This window comes from Garra rufa, chromosome 18 (assembly GCF_049309525.1).
Source record: "Garra rufa chromosome 18, GarRuf1.0, whole genome shotgun sequence".
Lineage (NCBI taxonomy): Eukaryota > Metazoa > Chordata > Actinopteri > Cypriniformes > Cyprinidae > Garra > Garra rufa.
The window spans coordinates 18,987,302-19,012,162 of NC_133378.1; the positions used below are offsets into that span (position 1 = coordinate 18,987,302).

The following is a 24,861-nucleotide window of genomic DNA, read 5'->3' on the forward strand; positions in this document are numbered from 1 at the left end:
TCGTAAGATTTATGTTTTTAAAATAGTTTTCTTATTCTCACTTACACTTTTAAAAATAGCGGTTCTTTATTGGCATTAATGGTTCTATGAAGAACCTTGAACATCCATGGAACCTTTCAAATGCAGAAATATTTATTTACAGCGGAAAAGGTTCTTTAGTTTTTTAAAACTTTTTCTAAATGGTTCTTCTATGGCATCACTGCAAAAACAACCTTTTGGAACCTTTTTAAGATTGTATTCCTGTGATGATAAAGCTTCATTTTCAGCATCATTAGTACAGCCTTAAGTGTCCATGATGCTTCAGAAATCATTCTAATATTTTGATTTGCTGCTCAAGGAACATTTCCTCTTCTTCCTCATCTTACTGTTTCTTATTATTACAATGTTGAACTTTTGACAAACAGAAAGTTTGAAAAAACAGCATTTATTTCAAATAGAATTTGTATTAAAAATACAAAATTGTGTTGGTATAAAAAGTCTTTACTGTCATTAAATGCGTCTCTGCTGTAATAAAAAGTATTAACTAGTATTATTTTACATAATGACCCCAAAGGTTTGAATGGTAGAGTATAGAAAATATAACTTGCATTGTATTAAAACATTCTGTCATTAATTAATCAGCCTCATGTCTTTCCAAATAGTCCAAGTGACATCAATGGTTCAACCTTAATGTTATGAAGCCACAAGAATACTTTTTGTGCAGAAAAGTAAAGAAATAATGAAAAATAACAACTTTATTCAATACTTTTTAATGTCACATGGACTATTTTAATGTTGTCCTTACTGCCTTTCTGGGCCTTGAACGTGTCAGTTGTGTCGCTGTCTATGCAGGGTCAGAAAGCTCTCTGATTTTATCAAAAATATCTTAATTTGTGTTCTGAAGATGAACAAAGGTCTTACAGGTTTGGAATGACATGAGGGTAAGTAATTACTGAAAGAATTTTTATTTTTGTGTGAACTATGCCTATGCCTTAATTCAAGAACTACTGAAAGCCCTTTTTAAATGCTCATTCTCATGCATTACCTGGTCTCCTTCATGGGGCTGGTACTGAAAGCGGAAGGGCAGGCAGAAGGCTGTGTTGTGGGCCTGGAGCAGAGCATCTCTATCCTGGCCCTGGTTGAGTCCAGTCACCGATGTGTCCAGCTGCTGAAGGCCATTTTTCATATTCTGAACGGTTCGGTTTCTGTTGGAGAGGTACCCACGTATAACCCGAGACACAGAAAGGTGGTACCCCAGATCCATGCACTGCGTTCAACATCAGCCAGATGGCGAGACAAAGACAGAAAGAGAAAAATACAGTCATTGTTTGAGTGAACATGACTGTTCTGATTCACGCGCACTGACTAAACCTGCTGTGATGTTCTTGACTTGACATGTTCTACAATGTGCCTCAGGCAGTGGGAATAACAAACCATCAGACACTTTGAGAGCTCTCTCGGGAGCTGAAGATATCAATGCCACAAAAGACGTACAGTACCAGTCAAAAAGTAGAACAATAGTGGAGTCAATGAAACTATGAAGTACGGAAATTATCTAGTGACTGCGTGAGATGCATCCTTAGATTCTGTACTGAAGAGCTTTATATGTATGCTAGACATGTGTCAGCTCTTTTCCTGAATGTTGCAGCTGCTACTCGTTCCTTAAAATAGTTTTGTGAACATAGGTACTATTTATATATAGTATATAGTATGTAGTATAACTATTTCGATTAAAAGTTGTTTGAGATCAAACAGTCGAATCCATTCATATTTTCACTGGTAGTGTAGATGGTTTTCTCTAGAGCTCCCTCAATGGACACATTCTATATACAGTAAATACATTTGATAAAAAGCTCTGTGCTATGTTTTGGTCAGGGGTCAATTCAAAATTAAAAGGGAACTAAAACCTAATGACATCCTATAGGTGTCTAGACAGATGGTAATGGGACAGCAGTGTTTTAGACTCACATCAATCAGAGTGCAAATGTCCTGCAGATAGTACTTATTCATGGAGGCATTAGCTGCTGCCAAGTTGAGCAAGTAGTCGTTACGAGCTTTAGTGCATTTCAGCTGAGTTTCCTGTACTTTGCCTTGTCTCTGTAGAGAAAACACACATACAGTGGAAACTGGGGGGTTAGAGATAAGGTGAGATCTTGCTCTTCCTGTGCCATCTTCACAGAGCGCTGCTCCGGATGTCACTATCTTTCATTCTTACAAACCACCGGCTGTTACCTTCTCCATCAGTCTCTCCATTTTTTTCACTGAACTGCGCCTCTGCCCTCCTGATTGGCTGAGCCCCATATCCGCTGACTTGCCCGTCTGTTTCTCCTCCAGACGTGTGGCCTCTTTGAGCTTACCTTCAGCAGCCAGACAGTCAATGTGGTATTGATGGTAAGTTTTCAAAGCCTGTAAGAAATCAAACACTTTACAACATGCACAGCAAAAATATAATATTTTCAATTCATTAATGTTTTTTTAATAATATCTAACCATCCTTAAAACATGGTAAACTTTATTTTTATTCCATGGGCAAATCATTTTTTGTTTGTAACATAATGAGACAGATAATGTTTGGCTTATTATTGGTATTATTAGATTTGTACATAAAACCAGATTTAAAAACTACAATAATATCAACAACAACAACAATAATCATTATTATTATTATTTATTTTTGACTCCATGTGCATATCTTTAATTTAATATGCCAGAGACTTTAAGCTTATTTTAAAGTATTAAAGTATTTTATTTTTGTTTTATTCGTTAGATTTACGAATAAAACAAAACCAAAAAAACTATACTACTACTAATAATTGTTTATATTATTTAAAGTTATTATTTAAAATTTAAATTATTTTTATTAATATTATATAAGTATTATTATATAAAAAAGTTTATTTTTACTCCATAGGCATATCTTTTTTTAATTGTCAGGTCATTTTAAGCCTATTTACAAAAAATGTACAAAATAATAAATAATTTAGAAATAAAACAAGATTCAAAATGTAATAATATATTATTATTATTATTATTATTATAAATAAGCTTATTTTTACTCCATTAGCATATATTTTTTAATTGTAATTTTAACACTACACCAAATATTTTAAGCTTACTGTTAGGCTTACAATAAATAAATAAAAAACTCAAACTACTCATAATAATAGTTTATATTATTGCTAATTATTATTATTATTGTTGTGTTATAGAAGTAAATATTATAAATACACATTTTTACTCCATAGGCGTATTTTTTTTAATTGTTTTTAACACAATAAGCCAGATATTTTAAGCCTATTTACAAATACAAGATTCAAAATATAATAATAATAATATTAACAACAATTATTATTATTATATTTTTATTATTATTGTTGTTGTTGTAATGAGTGCTTATTTTTACAAATCAATTTTTATACAATTATTGTTTAACATAATAAGCCAGATATTGTCATGTCATTGTTTGATTTATGAATAAAACATTTTGTAAGACTGCAAAAAGAAAATACACGCAAACACGAGAAAAAATTACTGAGCCTTCAGCCAAGACACTTGTGGTAGGCAAGCTGTTTGTCTACTGGAGGGTAAAGAGCACACAGCTGCTGTCAGCCAGGGTCAGTGGGCTTGATCTTGCAGCTCTGACCCTAGCACAGCTAGAAAAGAGCTCTGGAAAGCAGGGGGCCACGTGGGCTTTTTGTGCTACAGGATGGACCAAAATGCACTGAAACTCAAGGGTCTACAAAAAGACATGCATACACATTCAATCATGAATGCATGAGCAAATATGTGCATCATGTGGTGTTTAGTCAAGTTTGATCAGTCTCTGGCCGCAGTGAGATGATGTAATTCAAAGCTGAAACCGTTTGGACTCTATTTCAGTTCACTAGAGCGTGTTCCTCCGTGTAAATTTAGCATGTTCACAGCAAAACAGCCTCCAACCTACCGTCTGCAGCTCTGTGGTGACTTTCAAGAGCTCATCCTGCATCTGGAGTCCCACCTCCTTGCTCTAAAACAGAGAATAAGAGTCAGTATGAAATAAGGAAGACAGTTTGGCTGTGTTTTGTGTGGGAGTGTTATTTCGGTAAACAAGAGAGGAAGAGAAGGAGGGGGATTTAGATGTCTGATCTGGTAATAGAGTGGAAGAGAGAGATTTCTGTACCCGTTTTGCCAGGCGGTGTGTGTCCTCTATGCAGTGAGAGAGCCTCTGCGTGAGTGTGTTGCAGCAAAGCTCACTCAGTGAACTGTGATCTCGGCTCTCCTGCCTGGTCTGGGTCAGCAGAACAGACCAGCACTGAGCCACAGACAGGTCCAACTGCTCCTTCCTAAAGAGAGACAGGAGCACAGAGAATGAAGGTTAAAGTTTTAATGTAATGGAAATAGTGGCTGATCTTTTCTTCTGTATTGTGACAAATCACAATTACAGTGCTTTGCAAAAGTATTCATACCCCATTTTTTTTTCACATTTTATGTTAAACTTGCCTTATGTTAAACTGCTTTAAACTGATTCCATTGCATAAGTATTCATACTCATATCTGGAACAGTTAAAATTTAACCCAGGAGCATTCATATTACTTGTAGATGTTACTACACTTCCAATGAAGTTAACTTCACTCAAATTCAATTGAATGGGTATGATTTGGAAAGGTACACGTCTTAATAAAAGGTCTAACAGCTGAAAATGCGCAAAAACCAAGCCCTGAGGTTAAAACTGCCTGTAGAGCTCAGAGACAGGATTACATCAAACCACACATCTGGGGAAAAGTTCAGAAATGGATGAAATTTGAAACAATCATGACTCTTTCTAGAGCTGGCCTCCTGGCCAAACTGAGCAATTGATGGAGAAGGGCCTTGGCTAGAGTGGTGATCAAGAACCTGATGGTCACTCTAGTTGAGCTTCATGATCATATATGCAAATGGGAGAAACTTATAGAACGACAACCATCTCAGCAAGACACATGAAAACGCAGTTGAAATTAGCTTGAAAGCACCTAAAGGACCCATAAACTGTGAGAAACAAGATTCTGTGGTCTGATGGACCTCAATTCCAAGCATCGTGTTTAAAGGAAACCAGGCACTGCTCATAACCTGCAGAGTACCATCCCAAAAGTAAAGTGTGCTGGTAGCAGTCTCATGCTGTGGGGCTGTTCTTCAGCAGCAGGGACTGAGGGACTCGTCAGAGTAGAAGAAAAGCTCAATGCACTGAAATTTTGAGATAGCCTTTATAACAACCCGGTCCAGAGCATTCAGAACCTCAGACTGGAAAAAAGGTTCACCTTCCAACAGGACAATGACCCTAAGCACACAACAAGAGTGGCTTAAAGACAACTCTGTGAACGTTTTTGAGTGGCCCAGCCAGGGCCTGGGCATAAACCCAATCAAACATTTCTGGAGAAACCTGAAAATGTCTTCCAGACCCCATTCAAGCTGACAGAGCTTGAGAGATGAAGAGATGAGGCAAAGAATGGCAGATAATTGGCAAATGCTAATGTGCAAATCATGTCACAGCATACCCAAAAAGACTTGAGGCTGTAAAGATGCTTCAGCTAAGTCCTGAGTTAAGGTTATGAATACTTATGCAATGTACTTTTTTCAGTTTTTTTTTTTACTTTTAATAAATTTACGAAGTTGTGACAATTGTTTTTGCTTTGTCATGGTGCATGGAGAGTAGATTGATGTGGAAAAAAATGAAGAGGTATGAATACTGTCGCAAAGCATTGTAACTGTGAAAAAAAGAAAGTGATTTAAGTGGACTAAGGGCCAGATTTACTAACAGCTTGCACCATCGCAAACCGTCTTTTGCCATTAAAATAGCACTATCAGGATTTACTAAAGACGAGCAGAGCTGAATTAGCGCTGAAAGGGCATGGACAAAGTTATTTTTGCACCTGACCTTATTGAATATGCATTTAAAGGAGTTTCCCTTTAAGAAGCAAAATTTATGGGGGGAAGAGTATTAAAATGTATCACGCAGCGTGATTTACTAACATTTGTGTTCGTCAAATTACTGGTATTTGTGCCATTATTTAACGCCCAAAAAAGCGGTAATTTGCACTGCTCTTAGTAGAATGCACTGGTCATTATTGAAATGATCTGGTTGCGTCTGTTTTCTTTAATGTGCACATTTTTAGTAAATCACACTTGGAATTTTCCCCTTCCAATGGTGCTTTTTTGGAATTGTGCTCTGCCGCTAATTTGCCCTGTTTAGTAAAATTGGCCCAAAATGTCCCCAAAATTACTTAGCATTTTCGATGAGATTCTGAAAACCGCATCCAATGGATGCTGTACTGTCCCATGAGGCCACGGTCTGGAAGCAACTGATGCTCACAATGAAAACATGCCAACTGCAGTATGTCTGGACTACATTCATACTATATAGAAAGTACTTTTTTGACGGTCACTAAGTAATTACTCATTCAAAAGAAATACCTTCTCAGGAAAATATGCAATTTCGGACACAGCCAATCATTTACTGTACTTGTTTAATGAAAGAACCAGTGTGTTCAAATGAGTTAGTTCATTGAATTCATTGACTTACTCATACATACAAACAATCTGTCAATCTATAGAGTTATCAATCTACTGATCGATTTGTAGCTACCCTGATAGCACATGTACATCTCGTAGACGTCTATTTGACGTCTGCATTTACATCTGCCAGACATATTTTTTTGATTATTTGCTCATCTGCAATATGTCTATAGGGTGTTTTCTATCAGATGTCAAATAGACGTCTATTAAATGTCTTTAAGATGTTTATGATTTAGAATGTATGTAAAACAGACATCTTACAGACGTCTGCTAGATGTTTGTACACAGCAGATGCTTTCCAGATCAAGTGATCTTTAACAGACATTTTGCAGACGTACGTGTGCTATTTGGGTATACATCACAAGGCCACATCTCAAAAAGCAGGATGAATACCTCTTGGTCTTCACAGTGAACCTCTCGCTGAGTTTCTCCAGAGAGCGAGCATACTCTGCCTCAATCTCCCCTCGTCTGCGCAGGTAGTCGCTTAGATCCTGCAGCTGCTGTGTCTTGACCTCCAGCTGCGCATCTAGGATTTTTAGCTGCTCTGAGAGCTGACCCCGCACCTCTGAGCAAAGAAATAGAAGAGAAAGAGATCACATATGGATGGTTTTCAGCACAAAAAGCGATGTGAACTAATGACTTTGCATCCCCCTGCAATAGTGTCCCTGGCCTGGGGCTGGGAGCTGACTGGATGAGGGAAGACAGCATCCCTAATACCACCTATAAATACATCACAGTGCAGGCCAACATCTCACACACAGAACAAACATTACATGTAGAGCAGTACATTAGTCTTTTTTTTTACCTTTGATTTGCGTCTCATACTCCGCCAGACTCCCCTTTTCCCTTCTAAGTTTTCCATGTGATGTCATGTTCTCCTTCGTTGGTATAGCGCTCTTGTTGACTTGTTCACAGTGACTCACAGTCTGAGGTGATCACGCAAAGCGTTGTTTCTCTTCACAAATAAACTATTCTAATTCCAGTTTCAACGTAATGTTGTTTTTATTTTGCAAAGTGAGTTATATTTCCATTACAGTGCAGAAAGGCATGCCACGTTCGGTCTGGAGTTCATAAAGAAAAACCTTCTAACTCCTTTTAGTCTTTCAATCTGTGCCCTCAACAGAAACGGAACAGGGAAGTCTCTGTGTGCACGTGTATGTTTGTGCGCGTGAGTGTTTGTGAACACAGAGGGAGTTCCAATCCAAGCAATTCTCTCTCAGCACGGAGTCTGTGCATTTAAAGGTTCGTTTTCAGTGCAGAGAACTTTGATAGTTTTCTACTTCTGTTTCCTGAGACCGTGGTTAAATGGGATTGTCCTTGCCTAGAAAAGACAGAGAGAGACACAGGAAGAGAATTTTGGTAAGAGGTGTGACGAAGACAAAGTACAAGACAGAAACAAACCATAAATGGAATATGGAAGTAAACACGAGTTCAGAGAGACAGGAGAGGAAGAGAGATAAAAAAAATGTTACTTCTGTATGACGTGTCTCTGGCACTTCCAGAAGACGAAAACGGTTAAGCGAACAGAGCGCACCTGCCCACATCCTGTTTGTCTTCTATGTGTGTGATTCAAAAAGATTCTCACACCGAGACACCCTGTCAATCCTAAATTAAATATCCACACATTTACAACTTCTAAAAACAAACATCTCAAGTTATCGACAGGATTGAATGTCAAGAGGCAAGCTAACACAGTAGCAAAACTGTATTTATTTTTGCACTATGCAACCTGTCCATGTTGGCATCTGCCTATTTTGGCTGCTTCCACCAATCTGCATCAAAAATAGAGTCTAATTGGACACACAGTCTTTGATATCAACAACAAACGATACTGTTTTCGTCGTCCATTTTAGGATTTTGCTATCCTAACATTTTATTATTTGCATGTAGCATCTTTAATGCTGCCTACAATTCAATCAGACAAAGCTGTGACCCAATTTTCAATCGCAACCCACCAGCTGAGAACCACTGCTCTGAAGCATGAGCTAATAACTCAAATTAAAGGCCTTAAACACATCAGACAGGGAAAGGAGGAATTTTTAGAAGCTCTGACTATGTCTACGTGACTGATTGTTTGTTGCAGGACGTTAGGCTGAACTGTGCTAGAGTTCCTGTGAGTTGCGCCAGCGATGGCCGTTGGTCTTATGAGAGGGTGGAGAGACCTGAGTCATCATGGCTTTCGGCACAAACACACACACTCATAGTCAGATCAGAGAGTGCTGCTCTAGCACTGTGCATTAAGAATTTAGGGTACCACACATGTATAGTGAGCAACTGGAGAAACACACACAGAAATGTTCTGCACGTTGTGAGTTAAAATGATAGTTCACCCAAAAATGAAAATTTGATGTTTATCTGCTTACACCCAGGGCATCCAAGACGTAAGTGACTTTGTTACTTCAGTAGAACACAAACATGATTTTTAACTCAGATGATTTTTTAACTTAAACTGCTGCAGTCTGTCAGTCATATAATGGGAGTCAATGGGACCCACGGCTTTGAGAGTCAAAAACATAGACAAAACCAAATTAAACCCTGCGGCTCGTGACGGTACATTGAGGTCTTAACACACGAAACAATCAAGTCTATGCAAGAAACTAAACAGTATTTATATAATTTTTTACCTCTGATCCACTGCAATGTCCAACTGTCCTGACCGCGTTCACAACAGCCAGCACGTGGCGAAGAGCAACAGGGCTCGTAAAATCGCTAGCCCGACATCCCGATGCTATTGTGTTTTCCAATTGGGCTACCAAAATGTTTCACCGGCCTGCCCAATGGGCTATCTTAAAGGAACACTCCGCTTTTTTTGGAAATAGCCTCATTCTCCAACTCCCCCAGAGTTAATAAGTTGATTTTTACCATTTTGAAATCCATTCAGCCGTTCTCCTGTTCTGGCGATATCACTTTTAGCATAGCTTGGCATAGATCATTGAATCCTATGAGACCAATAGCATCGCGTTCAAAAATGACCAACGAGTTTCCATATTTGTTGTATTTAAAACTTGACTCTTCTGTAGTTATATTGTGTATACCGGCGGAAATGCAAAGCTGCGAGTTTCTAGGCTGATAAGATTAGGAACTACACTCCCATTCAGGCGTAATAGTCAAGGAAGTTTGCTGCCGTATTACTGCTCCTGCTTCAGCCTTATTACGGCAGCAAACTTCCTTGACTATTACGCCGGAATGGAAGTGTAGTTCCTAATCTTATCAGCCTAGAAAATCTTTACATTTTCCACCGGTCTTAGTACACGATATAACTACAGAAGAGTCAAGTTTTAAATAGGACAAATATCGAAACTCATTGGTCATTTTTGAACGTGATGCTATTGGTCTAATAGGATTCAATGATCTATGCTAAGCTATGCTAAAAGTGATATCGCCAGAACAGGAGAACGGCTGAATGGATTTCAAAACAGTAAAACCCAACTTATTAACTCGGGGGGAGTTGGAGAATGAGCCCATTTCCAAAAAAAGTGGAGTGTTCCTTTAAAGTAGAGGACTCCTGCAGGTCCTTAAAAACTCCTCAATTTAGTTGTATCAAATTTAAGGCCATAAAAAGTTTTAAACATGTTAAATAGTAATTATAATTAATTAAATTATAATTTTAAAAGGTCTTACAGTTGGGTACAGAAAGACTAAAATCGCGATAGGGCTGGATAAAACTTTAAAAGGCAATGATGTCAGTGAATAAATATGCGCGCTGTACGTTTCAAAGTCAAAACGTGGCATGGATGTCTTTATATGAATGTATCTGAAGGGAACCGACTGTCCTCAGAAACGTGTCATTGGCATTTTCATTTCATGCCTGATAAAACAGCGTTAATGCTGCTTTGTGAACAACCGTTGCTAATATTTCTGCGCTACCTCGTGACAGAGCATATTTATGTTTTAAATAAATATATACTTGATTTATCCCTTTTAATGGTATAAAGGCTGAAATGCCATTGTATAAGATTTTTTGTTTTTGTGAAAACCTGTTTCTGAACTATATCATGTCATTTAATGGCTTCATATGTTACTGTACATTGTCCAACCCCACTCATATTGTGTTCATTTTACCTGTGCAGCTGTTAAAAAGGGTCATAAATTACCTTAAATTGATATTTAAAAATTTTGCAGATACACTTAATAAGCAACCATAACTTCAGTCAATCAGGCTCAAAAGTTGGGAGTCAACACTCCTGGATGAGTTCGCGCAAGCAAACGTAATCTTTTAGTTTTTAATCAGTAGCAACAATCAGGATAAGCACAAGTAATTACCATTTTAAATAGCCGTCTTTCCCCACAATCTCTCTCATTGTGTAAACAATAAGTGACGTATACGTGCGACCGCTTCCGGTTGTTGTGAACGCGCTCAGGACAGTTGGACATTGCGGTGGATCAGAGGTAAAAAAAAAATGATGTAAATACTGTTCAGTTTCTTGCACAGACCGATTGTTTAATGTGAAAGACAAGACTTAAGACCTCAATGTATCGTCACGGGCAGCGGGGTTTAATTTGGTTTTGTCTGGGTATGTTTTTTTGACTCCTGAATCCGTGGGTCCCATTGACTCCCATTATATGACTGACAGACTGCAACGGTTTGAGTGAAAAATCTTCGTTTGTGTGGATAGTTTGCCCAAAAATTTTAATTCTAGCATTAATTACTTACCCTCATGTCATTACAAACCCATAAGACCTTTGTTCATCTTCAAAACACAAACTGAGATATTTTTAATGAAATCCGAAAGTTTTCCGACCCTGCATAGACAGCAACACAACTGACACGTTTAAGGACCAAAAAGATAGTAACATCGTTAAAATAGTCCATGTGAAATCCGTGGTTCAACCTTAATTTTATGAAGCTTTTTGTGTGCCAAGAAAATATAAACAACAACTTTATTCAACAATCAGGAGCTGGCATTCTGACGTAGAATGTCTATCTCTCTTATTTCACCGTCTGTATATTCTGGTTCACATAAGTAAGGCTAGGCAAATTGCAAGTAATCGCATCAGTCGAAATATTCAGACATGTTTACAAAGACTGTTTTATGTACAGTGTGCATGCCCACATGAAATGAAAGTAAACAAACTAGATACTATATATTTTTTTAGCAATTTAAAAAAACAACAAAGATTATTGCAGTACATTTTACAAGAAAATTAAATTCCCGTCTTTCTACTTCAAAATGTATTTACTTGCCATTTCTTTGTAATTATTTGTGAAATTTACTAGCAATTTCTGAGTGAAAACTGTTTCAAGTAAATCCTTCACCACATTTTTTCAACCCTGTCACATGAGCACAAAGCTTTTCATGCAACAGTGGCATCAAATAATTAAATAATTATCGCACTTCACCCATAATACCAATAGTATAGACTTTATTTTAAGGCAACACATTTCCCTGTCAACTGATTCCATGTAAAAGGCACATCATGCACTTTCAGTCACTGAGTGGTCATGACAGTCTGCTCTTCACTTCCTCCATCTCACAGTTTAGAGGTCAAAAGCCTCAGCCAGCCAATCAGAACACAGCAGAGACTTCATTATGATAATGCTATTATTGATTCACAAGCGTTGAATCGGATTTGTGCACAATGGGGTTGAATTCTATTGCATTAGTGTATGCCTGCATGTCAGTGTGTTTTTGATATATACTCTTGGCAGTAGTTTCTCTATGTTACAGAAAAGAAACAACCATTTTAACCCTAATCTACTGCAAGGCTGCATTTCTAAAATAAAACCCCACATGGTGTCCAGTCATCTAAATGCATAATTCATTTAGCAATTCACAAATAGGCATAATGCCTGAGGTGAATTCTAATTTTAAATATATGTAGAGCTTATATACTATCAGCTACGCATAAGCAAGCAAAGCACATTTATTGATCCAGCAGCGGAATGTCTGCGTGAAACCACTCGGGTGTCCTGACTGAGTGAATGTGCCTGTTTAAACTTGATCTGTCTGCTGTATTGAGTTGAGTTAAGAAACTGAGGGGAATTGGAGATCCATGGGATCAATCCTGTTTTACGTTCCCAGTGGAGGCTGGGAAGAAGCTGAGCTCTGGTCTTATCTCTCAGAGCAGAGGACCACAGGGACCCTCACACACACACACTCATAGCCACCACCGCTGAGACCTCTGCTGTGTTCTTTCATTGCCATGGATTGATGCTCCAGCCACAGAGACAAAGGCACAATATTAAAGGCTGAACGTGATGCATCATAAAATGCTTGTTTAGGGGTATAGCTAACCCCAACATGAAAGTTCAAGTTCATTTATTCACCCTCATGTCATTCCAAACCCTTTTGACCTTCTTTCTTTAGTGGAACACAACAGACGATAATAAGCTGAATGCCTAAGCTGCACTTTTTTTATAAATATAAACACGGCTGTCAAATATGATTATCACTTAAAGGTTTAGCTTACCCAAGAATTTAAATTCTGTCTTTAATTACTCACCCTCATGTCATTCCAAACCCATAAGACCTTCATTCAACTTTAGAACACAAAGATATTTTTGATGAAATCCAAGAATTTTCTGACCCTGCATAGACAGCAATGCAACTGACACATTCAAGGCCCAGAAAGGTAGTAAGGAAATTGTTAAAATAGTCATGTAACATCTATCTACTACCTTTCTAGGCCTTAAACATGTCAGTTGCATTGCTGTCTATGCAGGATCAGAAAGCTCTCAGATTTGTAAAAATATACTAATTTGCGTTTTAAAGATGAACAAAGGTCTTACTGGTTTGGAAAAACATGAGGGTCATTTTCATTTTTGGGTTAACTATCCCTTTAAATTTCAGTCGGATCCTCACACAAAGCTATAGTACGGCTTCAAAAGACTTTCCTCATAAAATACGAGTTGGTCATTTTTTGTCTTTTTTGAAGCTTGACCTCAATTTGACTGCATGAAAAATTGCAGCTTGAACATTATGTCTAATACCTCTTTTTATATCCCAAGGAAAAAAGAAAGTTGTATGGGTTTGAAACAACATGTCGGTGAGACAGAACGACAACAAAATATGACCCTGGAACACAAAACCAGTCATAAGGGTCAAATTAAGAAAATTAAGATTTCCATTGATGTATGGTTTGTTAGGATATGACAATATTTGGGCAAGATACAACTATTTGAAAAACTGAAATCCGAGGGTGCAAAAAAAAAAATCTAAATACGGAGAAAATCACCTTTAAAGTTGTCCAAATTAAGTTCTTAGCATATTACCACTAAAAAATTTAGTTTTGATATATTTATAGTAGGAAATTCACAAAATATCTTCATGGAACATGATCTTTACTTAATATCCTAATGATTTTTAGCACAAAAGAAAATTGATCATTTTATCCCATACAATGTATTGTTGGTTGTTGCTACAAATATACCAGTGCTACTTAAGATTGGTTTTGTGGTCCAGGGTCACAAATGTTCTCTTTAAATAACAACTGTAAGTCTTTACAATCATTTTTGATCAACTTAATGCATCCTTGCTGAATAAAAGTATTAACGTCTTTTAAAAATGTATTCAGCCTAAACTTTTAAATGATGCTGGAGATGCAAATCACAGTAAAGACACACAACGTATATATCTCCCACCAGCACCTACACACTCTTTCCTGCCAATATGTCAATACAATACTGAAGTCCCACTATGAAGTGCAACATACCCATAACATTAAATGCCATTCAGAATGGAAACAACACCAACTCGTCTAATTACACAACAGTAAACCACAACATCACTACCTACACAACAGTTCAGAAACCTATGTGATGTGACCATTGATACTGCATACCACATCTGTGACACAGTTACTCCATATACCCCTGATCTCATTTTTAAAGAAAGCTTCAGATAAGTGTCTGTCCACAAATCTTGCTGCTAACGTTCATTATATACAAAACACAATGAAATGACATCACAATTAAGAGCCATTAAAGTGAGAATAATTCTGAACATGCATGTTATGGACTACGGAGAAAAAAAGCATTTCTGTGAAAGCAATTAGCAAATATTGCCTGAGAGTAGTAAGTTAATTAAGATATGCCTTGCTCTGATGGCTGCCAATAAGAACGTAACATCACAAATGAGATCTCTGAAGCATCTCAATGGTTTTTCCTAGTCAGCAATATGATTAAGTCTCTTGTGTCTCAGATTTTGCTCCTAAAGAAAGGGTACAGTAATCTCACTCAGAGATTCACAAGAATTCTCAACAATATTTTAGCTCATACACTACAAAGACTGCATTTATTTGATTAAAGCAGTAATATGAAACAGTAATAATTCAAAATTAACTGATTTCTATTTGTACCCTGGTCTTCAGTGTCACATGATCCTTCAGAAATCATTCTTTACCAACATTACTGAGATTTTCCTTAACTCACGTAAGCTATGAAAGAGCAACTTCTGAGCAATGACATTTTTTAAGAGATAGCGAGAGCTTAGAGGGACAGTTCAGAGCAGTAAATAGGAGCTAAGTAGAGGTCATGCTGAGATGAGACTGCTTATCTGACAATCACAATTCTCTTTACTGCACTGTCGCTCCTTTTCTGCATGAAAACACGGACACACTCTCTCTCTTACACACATACACACACTCTAATCCCATATTAAGCAGCTTGAGTCACTGTAGTCTTTTCTGCACTTCCCGTGAAGTCTGACATTGTGACGTGCTCTGTGGATACAGGGAGCACATCTCTCCTCTCCTGCGTTTCATCTCTGCTTATCTGCCAAGTTTTGCCTCTGAAGACTCACACATATATTCTTCAATAGTGCTTTCAAGGAGCATCTATCCCAGCTGCCACATGCAGTATCTGCGTTTTCAAGGGTTAGTTCACCCCGTCATTGTTTACTCATATACATGCTACTCTGAACATGTATGATTTTTATATTCATTGGAACACAAATGGAGAAGTTTAGCAGAATGATGACACTTCTCCTTTCCATTAAATGAAAGGTAATGATGACCAGAAACAGTCAAGCTGCAAAAATGACACCACAAGTGGTCCGACTATCATTTCTAGAATTCTAAACCACACATTCCGTTTTTTGTGAACAGGAGACTAATATTAACTCTTAAAATAAAATAAAAAAAGATACTTCTGTCATGTCGTTCCAAATCTGTCTTCTGTGGAACACAAAATAAAATATTTCGAAAAATGCAATTATACAATTAAAGGAGTAGTTCACTTTCAGAACAAAAATTTACAGATAATGTAATCACCCCCTTGTCATCCAAGATGTTCATGTCTTGCTTTCTTCAGTCGTAAAGAAATGATGTTTTTTGAGGAAAACATTTTAGGATTTCTCTCCACGTAATGGACTTCTATAGTGCCCCCGAGTTTGAACTTTCAAAATGCAGCTTCAAAGGGCTCTAAATGATCACAGCCGAGGAGAAAAAAGCGTCTTATCTAGCAAAACGATGGGTTATTTCTAAAAAAAAAATTACAATTTATATACTTTTTAACCTAAAATGTTTGTCTTGTCTAGCTCGGCAAGACAAGTATTTGAGATTAAAAAGTATATAAGTTGTAAATGTTTTCAGAAAATAGCTAGATAAGACCCTTCTTCCTCAGCTGGGATCATTTAGAGCCCTTTGAAGCTGCATTTAAACTGCATTTTGGAAGTTCGAACTCGGGGGCACCATAGAAGCCCATTATATGGAGAGAAATCCTGAAATGTTTTTCTCAAAAAACACCATTTCTTTACGACTGAAAAAGGAAAGACATGAACATCTTGGATGACAAAGGGGTGAGTACATTATCTGTAAATTCTTGATCTGAAAGTGAACTACTCCTTTAAAGTCAGTGTGGTCCAGTCTTGGTTCGGACCCCTTTGACTTTCATTGTATTGACAAGTGACAATGATCAAAATATCTTCTTTTGTGAAAGTCATACATGATAGAGTAAATTATGGTCGAATTTAAATTTTTGGGTTAATTTTTCATATTAAATCTCATTATGTCCATGCAGGTTTGATGTCAGTGATAGAAAATGTATTTGGATCTAGCTTGTCTTATAACCACTTGTGACACAATCATTTTCAATACGAAAAACCGAAAATGTATTACTTGAACGTTTATTATCTAAATATGTATTTTACTTAAATATTTCAATCTCAATATTAGAGATTTTAAAGGCAGAGGGGAAGATTTTTTTTAAAAGATGAAAATAAACGCAAGTTTATTCCGCTCATAGTTATAGAGCATTTTCACGAAGCGTCATCAATTGGCACTGAACATAAACAATGCCACTAAAACGAATTAAACTTGCATATTTTGTTGATTATTGCTGCTGAAAATGGTCAACTATTGTCTTGTTTTGGGCTGTACAAATCGGTCAGAATAGGAAAAAAATTTGAAGTATTACAGACTGCCAAAAGTTATAACAAATCAAGGAGAAGAGTGGAAAAAACTGTCTGAGGAACAAAAGGCGTTTGTGGTTGGCCAAACTGAACTAGGATTTCCAGAGCAAGAATTGCATTTTATCTTATCATTTCCTGTCAGGAAGATTAAACATTAGGCTAATATCTTAATTAACTCAGCTTGTATGTATGTGTACAATCTATTCATTTTAGTTTGTCAAAATATTGCACCCTTTCCTGCTTACTAAGTCCTTCTCTACATGATTTAGCAGCTTCCACACATTTTTCCTGTGGTTTAGACACCATAAATTATCAGAACAACGTATTCAGTAGTACATTAACCATGCAATTAATGCTTCTGTTTACATCCAAGTATCGCCAGTATGGCCACGCATCCAAGTAACTGACCAAATCGTGACGTAAGTGCAAACGAGTTTATATTGTGCAAATTGACCACTTTTTCTTCAGACTTAAAGCCTGACCACCATTCACTGTGTGGAAAAGAGCAGCGTGAACACTCCACCAAACATCTCCTTTTATGTTAGAACTCATACAGGTCATGAGGAAGAGTAAACAATGACAAAAAATGTATTTCAACGTGTACTATTTCTTTAAGGGTGATCAGAAGTGTTAAAATGAAAGGCAGAAGATTGTGTAAGAGGAAGAGAGAGAGACACAAACAGAGGGAAACCCTCCGCCAAATGACAACACCACAGAGGTAGAGGAGGTGAGAGGGGAGGTGATGAGGTGGAAGAATGAAGCAAAGAGGTGGGACGGACACCCTGATAACAATCAATGCTGAGACACACAGACAGAGGAAGCGGCTTGTGTGGCATTCATGCGCACAATCAGTCATGTATGCAAAAGCACGCAGCCTATGCTTGAACGTGATGGACGCATCTGCCAAAAACACGCGCACACACTCATCCTATTTAATAGATAATGCATGCATTTAAGAAATGCTCGCACAAACATGTCAGTGAGCCTCCACTGCGTGTGTGAGTGAGAAGGTGGAGTGAGAACACATAAACATACAAGCGGTCATGCTGAGAGTGAATTTATAGTCATATTTATAATAAAGAAAGACGTACCTCATTCTCCTAGATTCTGTCTCTCCTTCCCTCTCGCTGGACACAGAGAACACTGTGTTTGAGTCACACAGATTTCATGCAGCCAGTTTGATTTCACCCCCTCTGACACATTCTACACACATGACTCTCTCTCTCAGGGAGCGCATTCAAAATAAGGTGGAAACACACACACAAGCATGCATGCTAGAAAACAGCTCCCTTCTTTGGTTCACACACACATGCACACACACACTCGCATGCTGAAACACAGCCTCCTCTTTCTCTCTCCTCAGCTCTCAGGCAATCAGAGAGAAAGTCATAACCGAAGCCACGCCCCTTCGCCCCCTCCCCGCAGGCTTACTATAAATACAGGGATGGATATGAATATGCTGTCTTGTTCTCTTAGACTTTCCCCCCTCCCGTTTTGCTCGATCTCTCGTTCCTAATATTCCCTCTCTCTCCCTCTCTGTGGCCATGAAATGCTTCTCTTATGACCTTGCATTGTGCTTTCGGACTACCAGCCCCCCTTTCTCTGCGCACACTCACGCGTTCAGGATTAATGTACAGTCGTGAATCTATTTAATGTTCTTGCAGATGAGCTATAAAACTGTTACTCATGTCAATCTAAAAGGAATTGAATGGGTAATAGCAATAGCTGGGTGATAAACAAACAATGGCCGATGCTTTTGTACACACACGTACACCTGCTGGCACTGTCATGGCCGGTTTACACAGAACGCGTTGTTTTTCTGTAGGCTATAAACAGGGACCGTTGTTCAACTTTCATAAACGTTTGCAATTCCACTCCACTGTGCTGCACCTTGCTTTTAAACGCAACACGTCGTTCTGTTTGACTGTTGCTACTTATCTGTCACATCTAGTATGCATTGCATGTGAAAATGTTTGTGTAGCTCATTAGATTCATTATTGTTATGCATACAATAAGAGCAGGGCATAACACGTTTTCAGATGAGTTCGCACCTCACAGGAAATGGTGCCCACAAAACCGCCAATTTACTCAGTCTCATACTCGAGACAGCAACAGCTTCTGATGCTAAAAGGATACTGAGGAGTGTTTGTGTGTGGGTCGTGACTTATGAATGTGCCAGAATTATTACATTTGTTCTTGAAACATAAATATGCTTCGCTAATGAATTTAGAAGAGGCTGTTTTATTTTTTCACTGTTATATAAAAATACCAGCGTTATTTGCATATGCATGAAAACACATTTAGTTAAGTAAATGAGAAGACCAAATGGGATAGTTCATCCAAAAAATGTAAATTCTGTCATTATTTACTTACTGATAACCTTGTGTTGTTGCAAACTAGTATCCCTGATAGCACACATACATCACAGAGATGTCTATTTGATGTCTGCATTTACATCTGCAAGACATATTTTGTTTGCTCATCTGCAATATGTCTTCCTATCAGATGTCAAAAAGGCGTCTATTAGATGTCTTTAGGATTTATCATTTAGAATGTACCCAGATCCCTGATAGCACACATACAGTGGTGTGAAAAAGTGTTGGTCCCCTTCCTTTTTTTTTTTTTTTTTTTGCATGTTTGTCACACTTCAGTGTTTCAGATCATCAAACAAAATCCAAACCCACATGGCCCTGTGTAAAAAAAAAAAAGTCAAGCTGAAGCGAACTTGGGTTCTGCAGCAGGACAATGATCCAAAACACACCAGCAAATCCACCTCTGAATGGCTGAAGAAAAACAAAATGAAGACTTTGGAGTGGCCTAGTCAAAGTCCTGACCTGAATCCTATTGAGATGCTGTGGCATGACCTTAAAAAGGCGGTTCATGCTCGAAAACACTCCAATGTGGCTGAATTACAACAATTCTGCCAAGATGAGTGGGCCAAAATTCCTGCACAGCGCTGTAACAGACTCATTGCAAGTTATCGCAAACACTTGATTGCAGTTGTTGCTGCTAAGAGTGGCACTGTACATCTCGGAGACATCTATTTGACATCTGCATTTACATCTGGAAGACGTATTTTTTTGGAGTGTTTGCTCATCTGCAAGATGTCTGTTAAAGATCACTTGATCTGGAAAGCATCTTCTGTGTACAAACATCTGACAGACATCTATACATTCTAAATCATAAACATCTTAAAGATATCAAATAGACGTCTACTTGACATCTGATAGGAAACGTCCTACAGACGTATTGCAGATGAGCAAACACTAAAAAATATGCAGATATGTCTTGCAGATGTCAAATAGACATCTCTGTGATGTACGTGTGCTATCAGGGTATTATCCCAGATATTTGACATCTACATTTGACATGCTATTAGATGTCTTTAAGATGTTTATGATTTAGAATGTACGTAAAACTACAGACATCTCAGATGTTTGTACACAGTAGCTGCTTACCAGATCAAGTGATCTTATACATCTTGCAGATGTACGTGTGCAATCTGGGTATGGCTTTGAACAAAAAAAAACACAATTTGAAGACTGTTGGTAATCAAACAGTTCCCTGATAACACATGTACCTCACAGAGACGTCTATTTGACGTCTACATATACATCTGCAAGACATTTTTAGAGTGTTTGCTCATCTGCAATATGTCTATGGGTTTAGATGTCAAATAGACGTATGTTAGATGTCTTTAAGATGTTTATGATCTTTAAGATCTTTAACAGACATCTTGCAGATGTACATGTGCTATCTGGGGATTGACTTCCACTGTATGGACAAAAAATGCTGAGGTATTTCTTAGAATATCTGCTTTTATGTTCAACAGATGAAAAAGAAAGAAAGTCATGGTTTTGGAACCACATGAGAGTGAATACAGTTTTTTACAATCGTTTTTGCACTAATAACTGAACCTTAATGTCACTTTTCAAAACTCTAGATACAAAACTCAAAACAGTCATTATTTGTAACACAGGCTGTCCAGTGTTCAAAACTTTGCATATTGCGTTCATATCTTTAAAGAAGCCTTGCATTAGCAGAAGCATTGTTTCAAAAAACGAATGTATTATGAAATATTATAGGAACATTACTTTAGATCACCCATACACAAGTTACCCATAGTTTCAATGTGTTTTTGCTAGTACAATCATTAAATATAGTTGCACAAAATATGTGATTCAGGTTTCATTTTTTTACTTTAGACTGAGAACAGTACAGACACAGTGGTATCATTGAAATACTGTAATGTGGAATTTACTGATAAAATAAATCTCAGCATAGGTTTTCTAAAGGAAAAATTTAGATTCAAAGTTTTAGCTGTTTTTTTTTTCAGCAGGGTACAGAATACAGTTTACAGTATACTGTACCCTGCTGAAAAAAAACTGCTAAAACCAGCCTAGGCTGGTTGGCTGGTCTTAGCTGGTTTTAGCTGGTCTCCCAGCCTGATCAGGCTGGTTTTAGCTGGTGGTTTCCTAGCCTGACCAGACAGAAAAGTGGCCAATACCCCTCTAAAACCAGCCTGCTGACCAGCTATGACCAGCTAAAAACAGCCAAACAGCCTAGGCTGGTTTTGGATGTTTGTTTTTTTTTTTCAGCAGGGCTAATTTGTGTACCAACATTCTTTACACATTCTTCTTCTTCTTCTTTTTTTTTTTTTTTTACCAGGGTAGCCATTAACTCATTAAAAGCCCAAAAGCAATAACATAAAAATTACATCTTGCATTCAGTAATGTTGAATATGAAAATGTGTTCTGTAAAAGAGGTACATAGGGCCATAGAAACAATATCTGATAAAGAATGAAATATGACATCTATAGATACACAGTTAAAAAAAAAGGTACTGCAGAGGTAAAATTTTGTTCCTGGGCAACAAAACATATAAAGGTACCTTTAAAGGTACACAATGGGTCCTTATTGTACAATTATGTACCCAAAAAATTGTACCCTTGGTAACACCCCAGTGACAGCTACAGCTACTTGTACCCTAAAAGGTATAGTTTTGTTCCTTTTTTTCTGAGCATGTAGTGTAGTCCATCTGGGTCATATTCTGCGGTAACTGGTGTCAAATGATCTATCCTGAAACATGCACTATTTTCCATAAAAGCTATGCTTCAAGGGTAATGCAACAGTTACTTATCATTTTAAGCAGATGTATCAACTGATAGTTCAATCTTTGTAATGAAATGTATGCACACTCAACTCAGATGTAATGTGTGAGTTGCATTTTGAAATAGTAATACTTTGATGTTAAGTTGTGTCATTTTGAACAGGTGATTTAAGTTCAATGAACAAATTATCTTTGGCTTATGTGTATTGTATCCAAGCATTTGAAAAATGTGTTAAGTGGTTTGAAAAATGTGCATTTTGATCATTGGTTGTGTATTATGTGTCTAGAGTTTTGAAAAATGACATTACGGTTCTGTTATTAGTGCAAAAACGATTGTAAAAAACTGTAAATGATAGAGTTTCTATATTTGGGTAAACTACCCCTTTAACATCTAAAATAAGCAATGTAATGAAACATGAATGTAGCAATGTAATAGTTAACATTTTGTGGTTTGAAATCTACTAAATAATATTTCTGGCCGACTGTACAGTAAGATTCCTGTCCTGAGTTTTGTAAGGTGCAAAGAGAAGTTCAACCTCTTCACCTCCCCCATCTTTCCTGTGCTTGTTTCCTTCCTCTCTCATGTTAAGCCTTGTGTTCGCTCTCATTCTCTCACTGTAAAATCCTCAGGATGTGACAAATAAAGAGAAATTAAGCCCCTTAAATCCTATAATGTGAAACAAACACACACATAATATATATATTTACACATAAAACCAGACAGAAACACACACAGCTGAACAAAACATCTCCAGCTGCAGTGCCGCCCAATCTCACCAGATATAAAAAGATTAATGATTATTGATCCCTAAAGAGAAATTCAGTGCAGCGGCAGCACTATTAAACAGAGTGCACATATAATGAAACCGTATATGCGTCCAGTGAGCATAAACAATATATATGTGTGTAGCTGCTCAGTAAAGACTTACAAAATTATGGATATAATAGCTATGACAAGGATTGTTGCACATGCTCCAGTTCCCTTGTGGCAAACGAATGGTCTACGGGAAGCATCACCCCACCCATGAGTGCTTGGAAAGGCGACTCCACTGTGAGGGTGGGCTGGGGGGAAGCCATGATGCGACTTGGACATCAATGTGACGTGAACATTATAGCAGGTTGTCAGATTTGTGCGACATGAGAAGCGATTTATAGGGCCCGGCAGGTAGCAAACATATAAGCAGTTTAACACTGTCGGCGCAGCTGCTGATACCATTGGTTCTACACTTGCCCCTCTTCCCGCATCAACCCTTACTACCCCGGCCCGTCCTCCCTAGGGACAGTTCAGTTTCCACTTGGTCAGTCAGTCCTCACAGCTTTGACCTACTTCATGTCTCTGGCTTCATACACGTACTCATAGGCTCACACACTCAAAACTGCACATGCAGCGATGCAAATGAACGCTGAGTGGTGATTACAAAGCTGATTTCACCTGCTGTGGTCTGATGAACACATCAACAAAGCTGCTGTTCAGAGATGCTGATGAACTGCAGAATGCAGCAGTGACATAAACCGACCACATAGACACGTGTGCATTGATCATAGGGTTCAAAGTCTGAAACCACACTGTAAATGCTGAGATTCAAAATCAATTTTTATAACCTGGAAATCAAGAGTAAGTTTATCTGAAAAATGTAAAACCAGAAAAGATCATGAATAGGGAAATCTTTTTACCATTAAAACATCCTCCTCATTATAAACAAAGCATTTATTTAATCAAGCTTCAAAAACGGCTCGTTTGGATCTGAGGTGCAAGGTGACGTCACCTGAGCACAAACTTTTGCATAAACACTGCCTCCAGAGCAACACATCGTCGAATAGTCGTCTTCTCACCATATGCTGAATGCGAGTGTTGCGTCACGTCAAAAGCTAATAGAAAAATCACTGCCGCTATCTTGTCTACACTGGATACAGCATACAGATGCACGTTCGCTTTCTGACACAGTCCACAAGCTTAAATCTGTCTGCAATTGGACAAATGAAGTGAAAGAAAGTTCACTTTGATGCGTTTGGTTTAAACAGCTCGTTCGCGCCTTTGTACAGATATCAGAAGGATCCCAGCGTAAGGATCAAGTGGATAGTTTATTTTTAATGACGTCACAGATTGGGTCTGAGGATTGTTTGGAGCATTTGTTTTGTAAACGAAGCACAGTGTCATGGAGAGTTCACAAAGAAACATTTGTTGAAAGATGAAGCGGTACTAGATCTGACTGCAGTGCAGCTACATCACAAATGGTAAGTAAATTATTTCATAATGCTCTGTCTGGAAATGGTGTTTTTTATAATGTTGTCAAAACACTCATATGCAATAGCGAGGGGGTGTTGATACTGTTTTCTGTGCAGTGACGTTAGACAATCATAACAGTGGCCGATTACTGAGAAGCTACAAAGGACACGCCCCTTAAAACAGGTAGGAGGGTCAGAATGAGGGTTGAAAATAATAATTTTTTCACATATTCATTTTTTTGTGCACAAAACTTCATTAACATTACATGTCAACCTCAAGGAACATATTAAAATTTTTAAAAATCCATGTCATGACCTCTTTAATTAATATTTAAGTAAATTAGTGACATTGCAGCATGTGCCTCTTTGTTTTTGCTCTTTGGATCATTTTTAAATCATGCTAGAGAACATGATAATCATGTTTCTGTTTATGAAATCTGAATGTGGCTGCCATTAAAGCCAAAGAGGAACAAACCCAATACTAGGATTATCTTTTTGTTCACTTCAATTAAATGGGGAAAATGCAAAACAGTTTCACTAGTAGACTGGTCTCGCACATTTAGACATGTATTTTTATCTCTTTGGAAGTTAGCTGTAATTTTTTCAGAATATATAGTGTTGTATACAGTTGAGGTCAAAAGTTTACATACACCAGAATCTGCAAAATG

At 37.6% G+C, this 24,861-nt stretch overlaps 1 protein-coding gene across 3 annotated transcripts in view; it reads right to left on the reverse strand.

Annotated features, from left to right (window-relative positions):
- Positions 1–18,185, reverse strand: part of arhgap4b (Rho GTPase activating protein 4b) — a 44,123-nt gene extending 25,938 nt beyond the window's left edge. For all 3 annotated transcript variants that reach the window (XM_073822887.1, XM_073822886.1, XM_073822885.1), the window contains exons 1-8: positions 17,949–18,185; positions 7,314–7,829; positions 6,902–7,073; positions 4,139–4,301; positions 3,923–3,985; positions 2,212–2,385; positions 1,948–2,076; positions 1,025–1,246 (exon numbers count right to left, since the gene is read on the reverse strand). In XM_073822887.1, coding sequence (XP_073678988.1) covers positions 1,025–1,246; positions 1,948–2,076; positions 2,212–2,385; positions 3,923–3,985; positions 4,139–4,301; positions 6,902–7,073; positions 7,314–7,380 — 990 coding nt within the window. In that variant the 5' untranslated portion in view covers positions 7,381–7,829; positions 17,949–18,185. The remainder of the gene's footprint in view (positions 1–1,024; positions 1,247–1,947; positions 2,077–2,211; positions 2,386–3,922; positions 3,986–4,138; positions 4,302–6,901; positions 7,074–7,313; positions 7,830–17,948) is intronic.
- Positions 18,186–24,861: the final 6,676 nt, after the last annotated feature.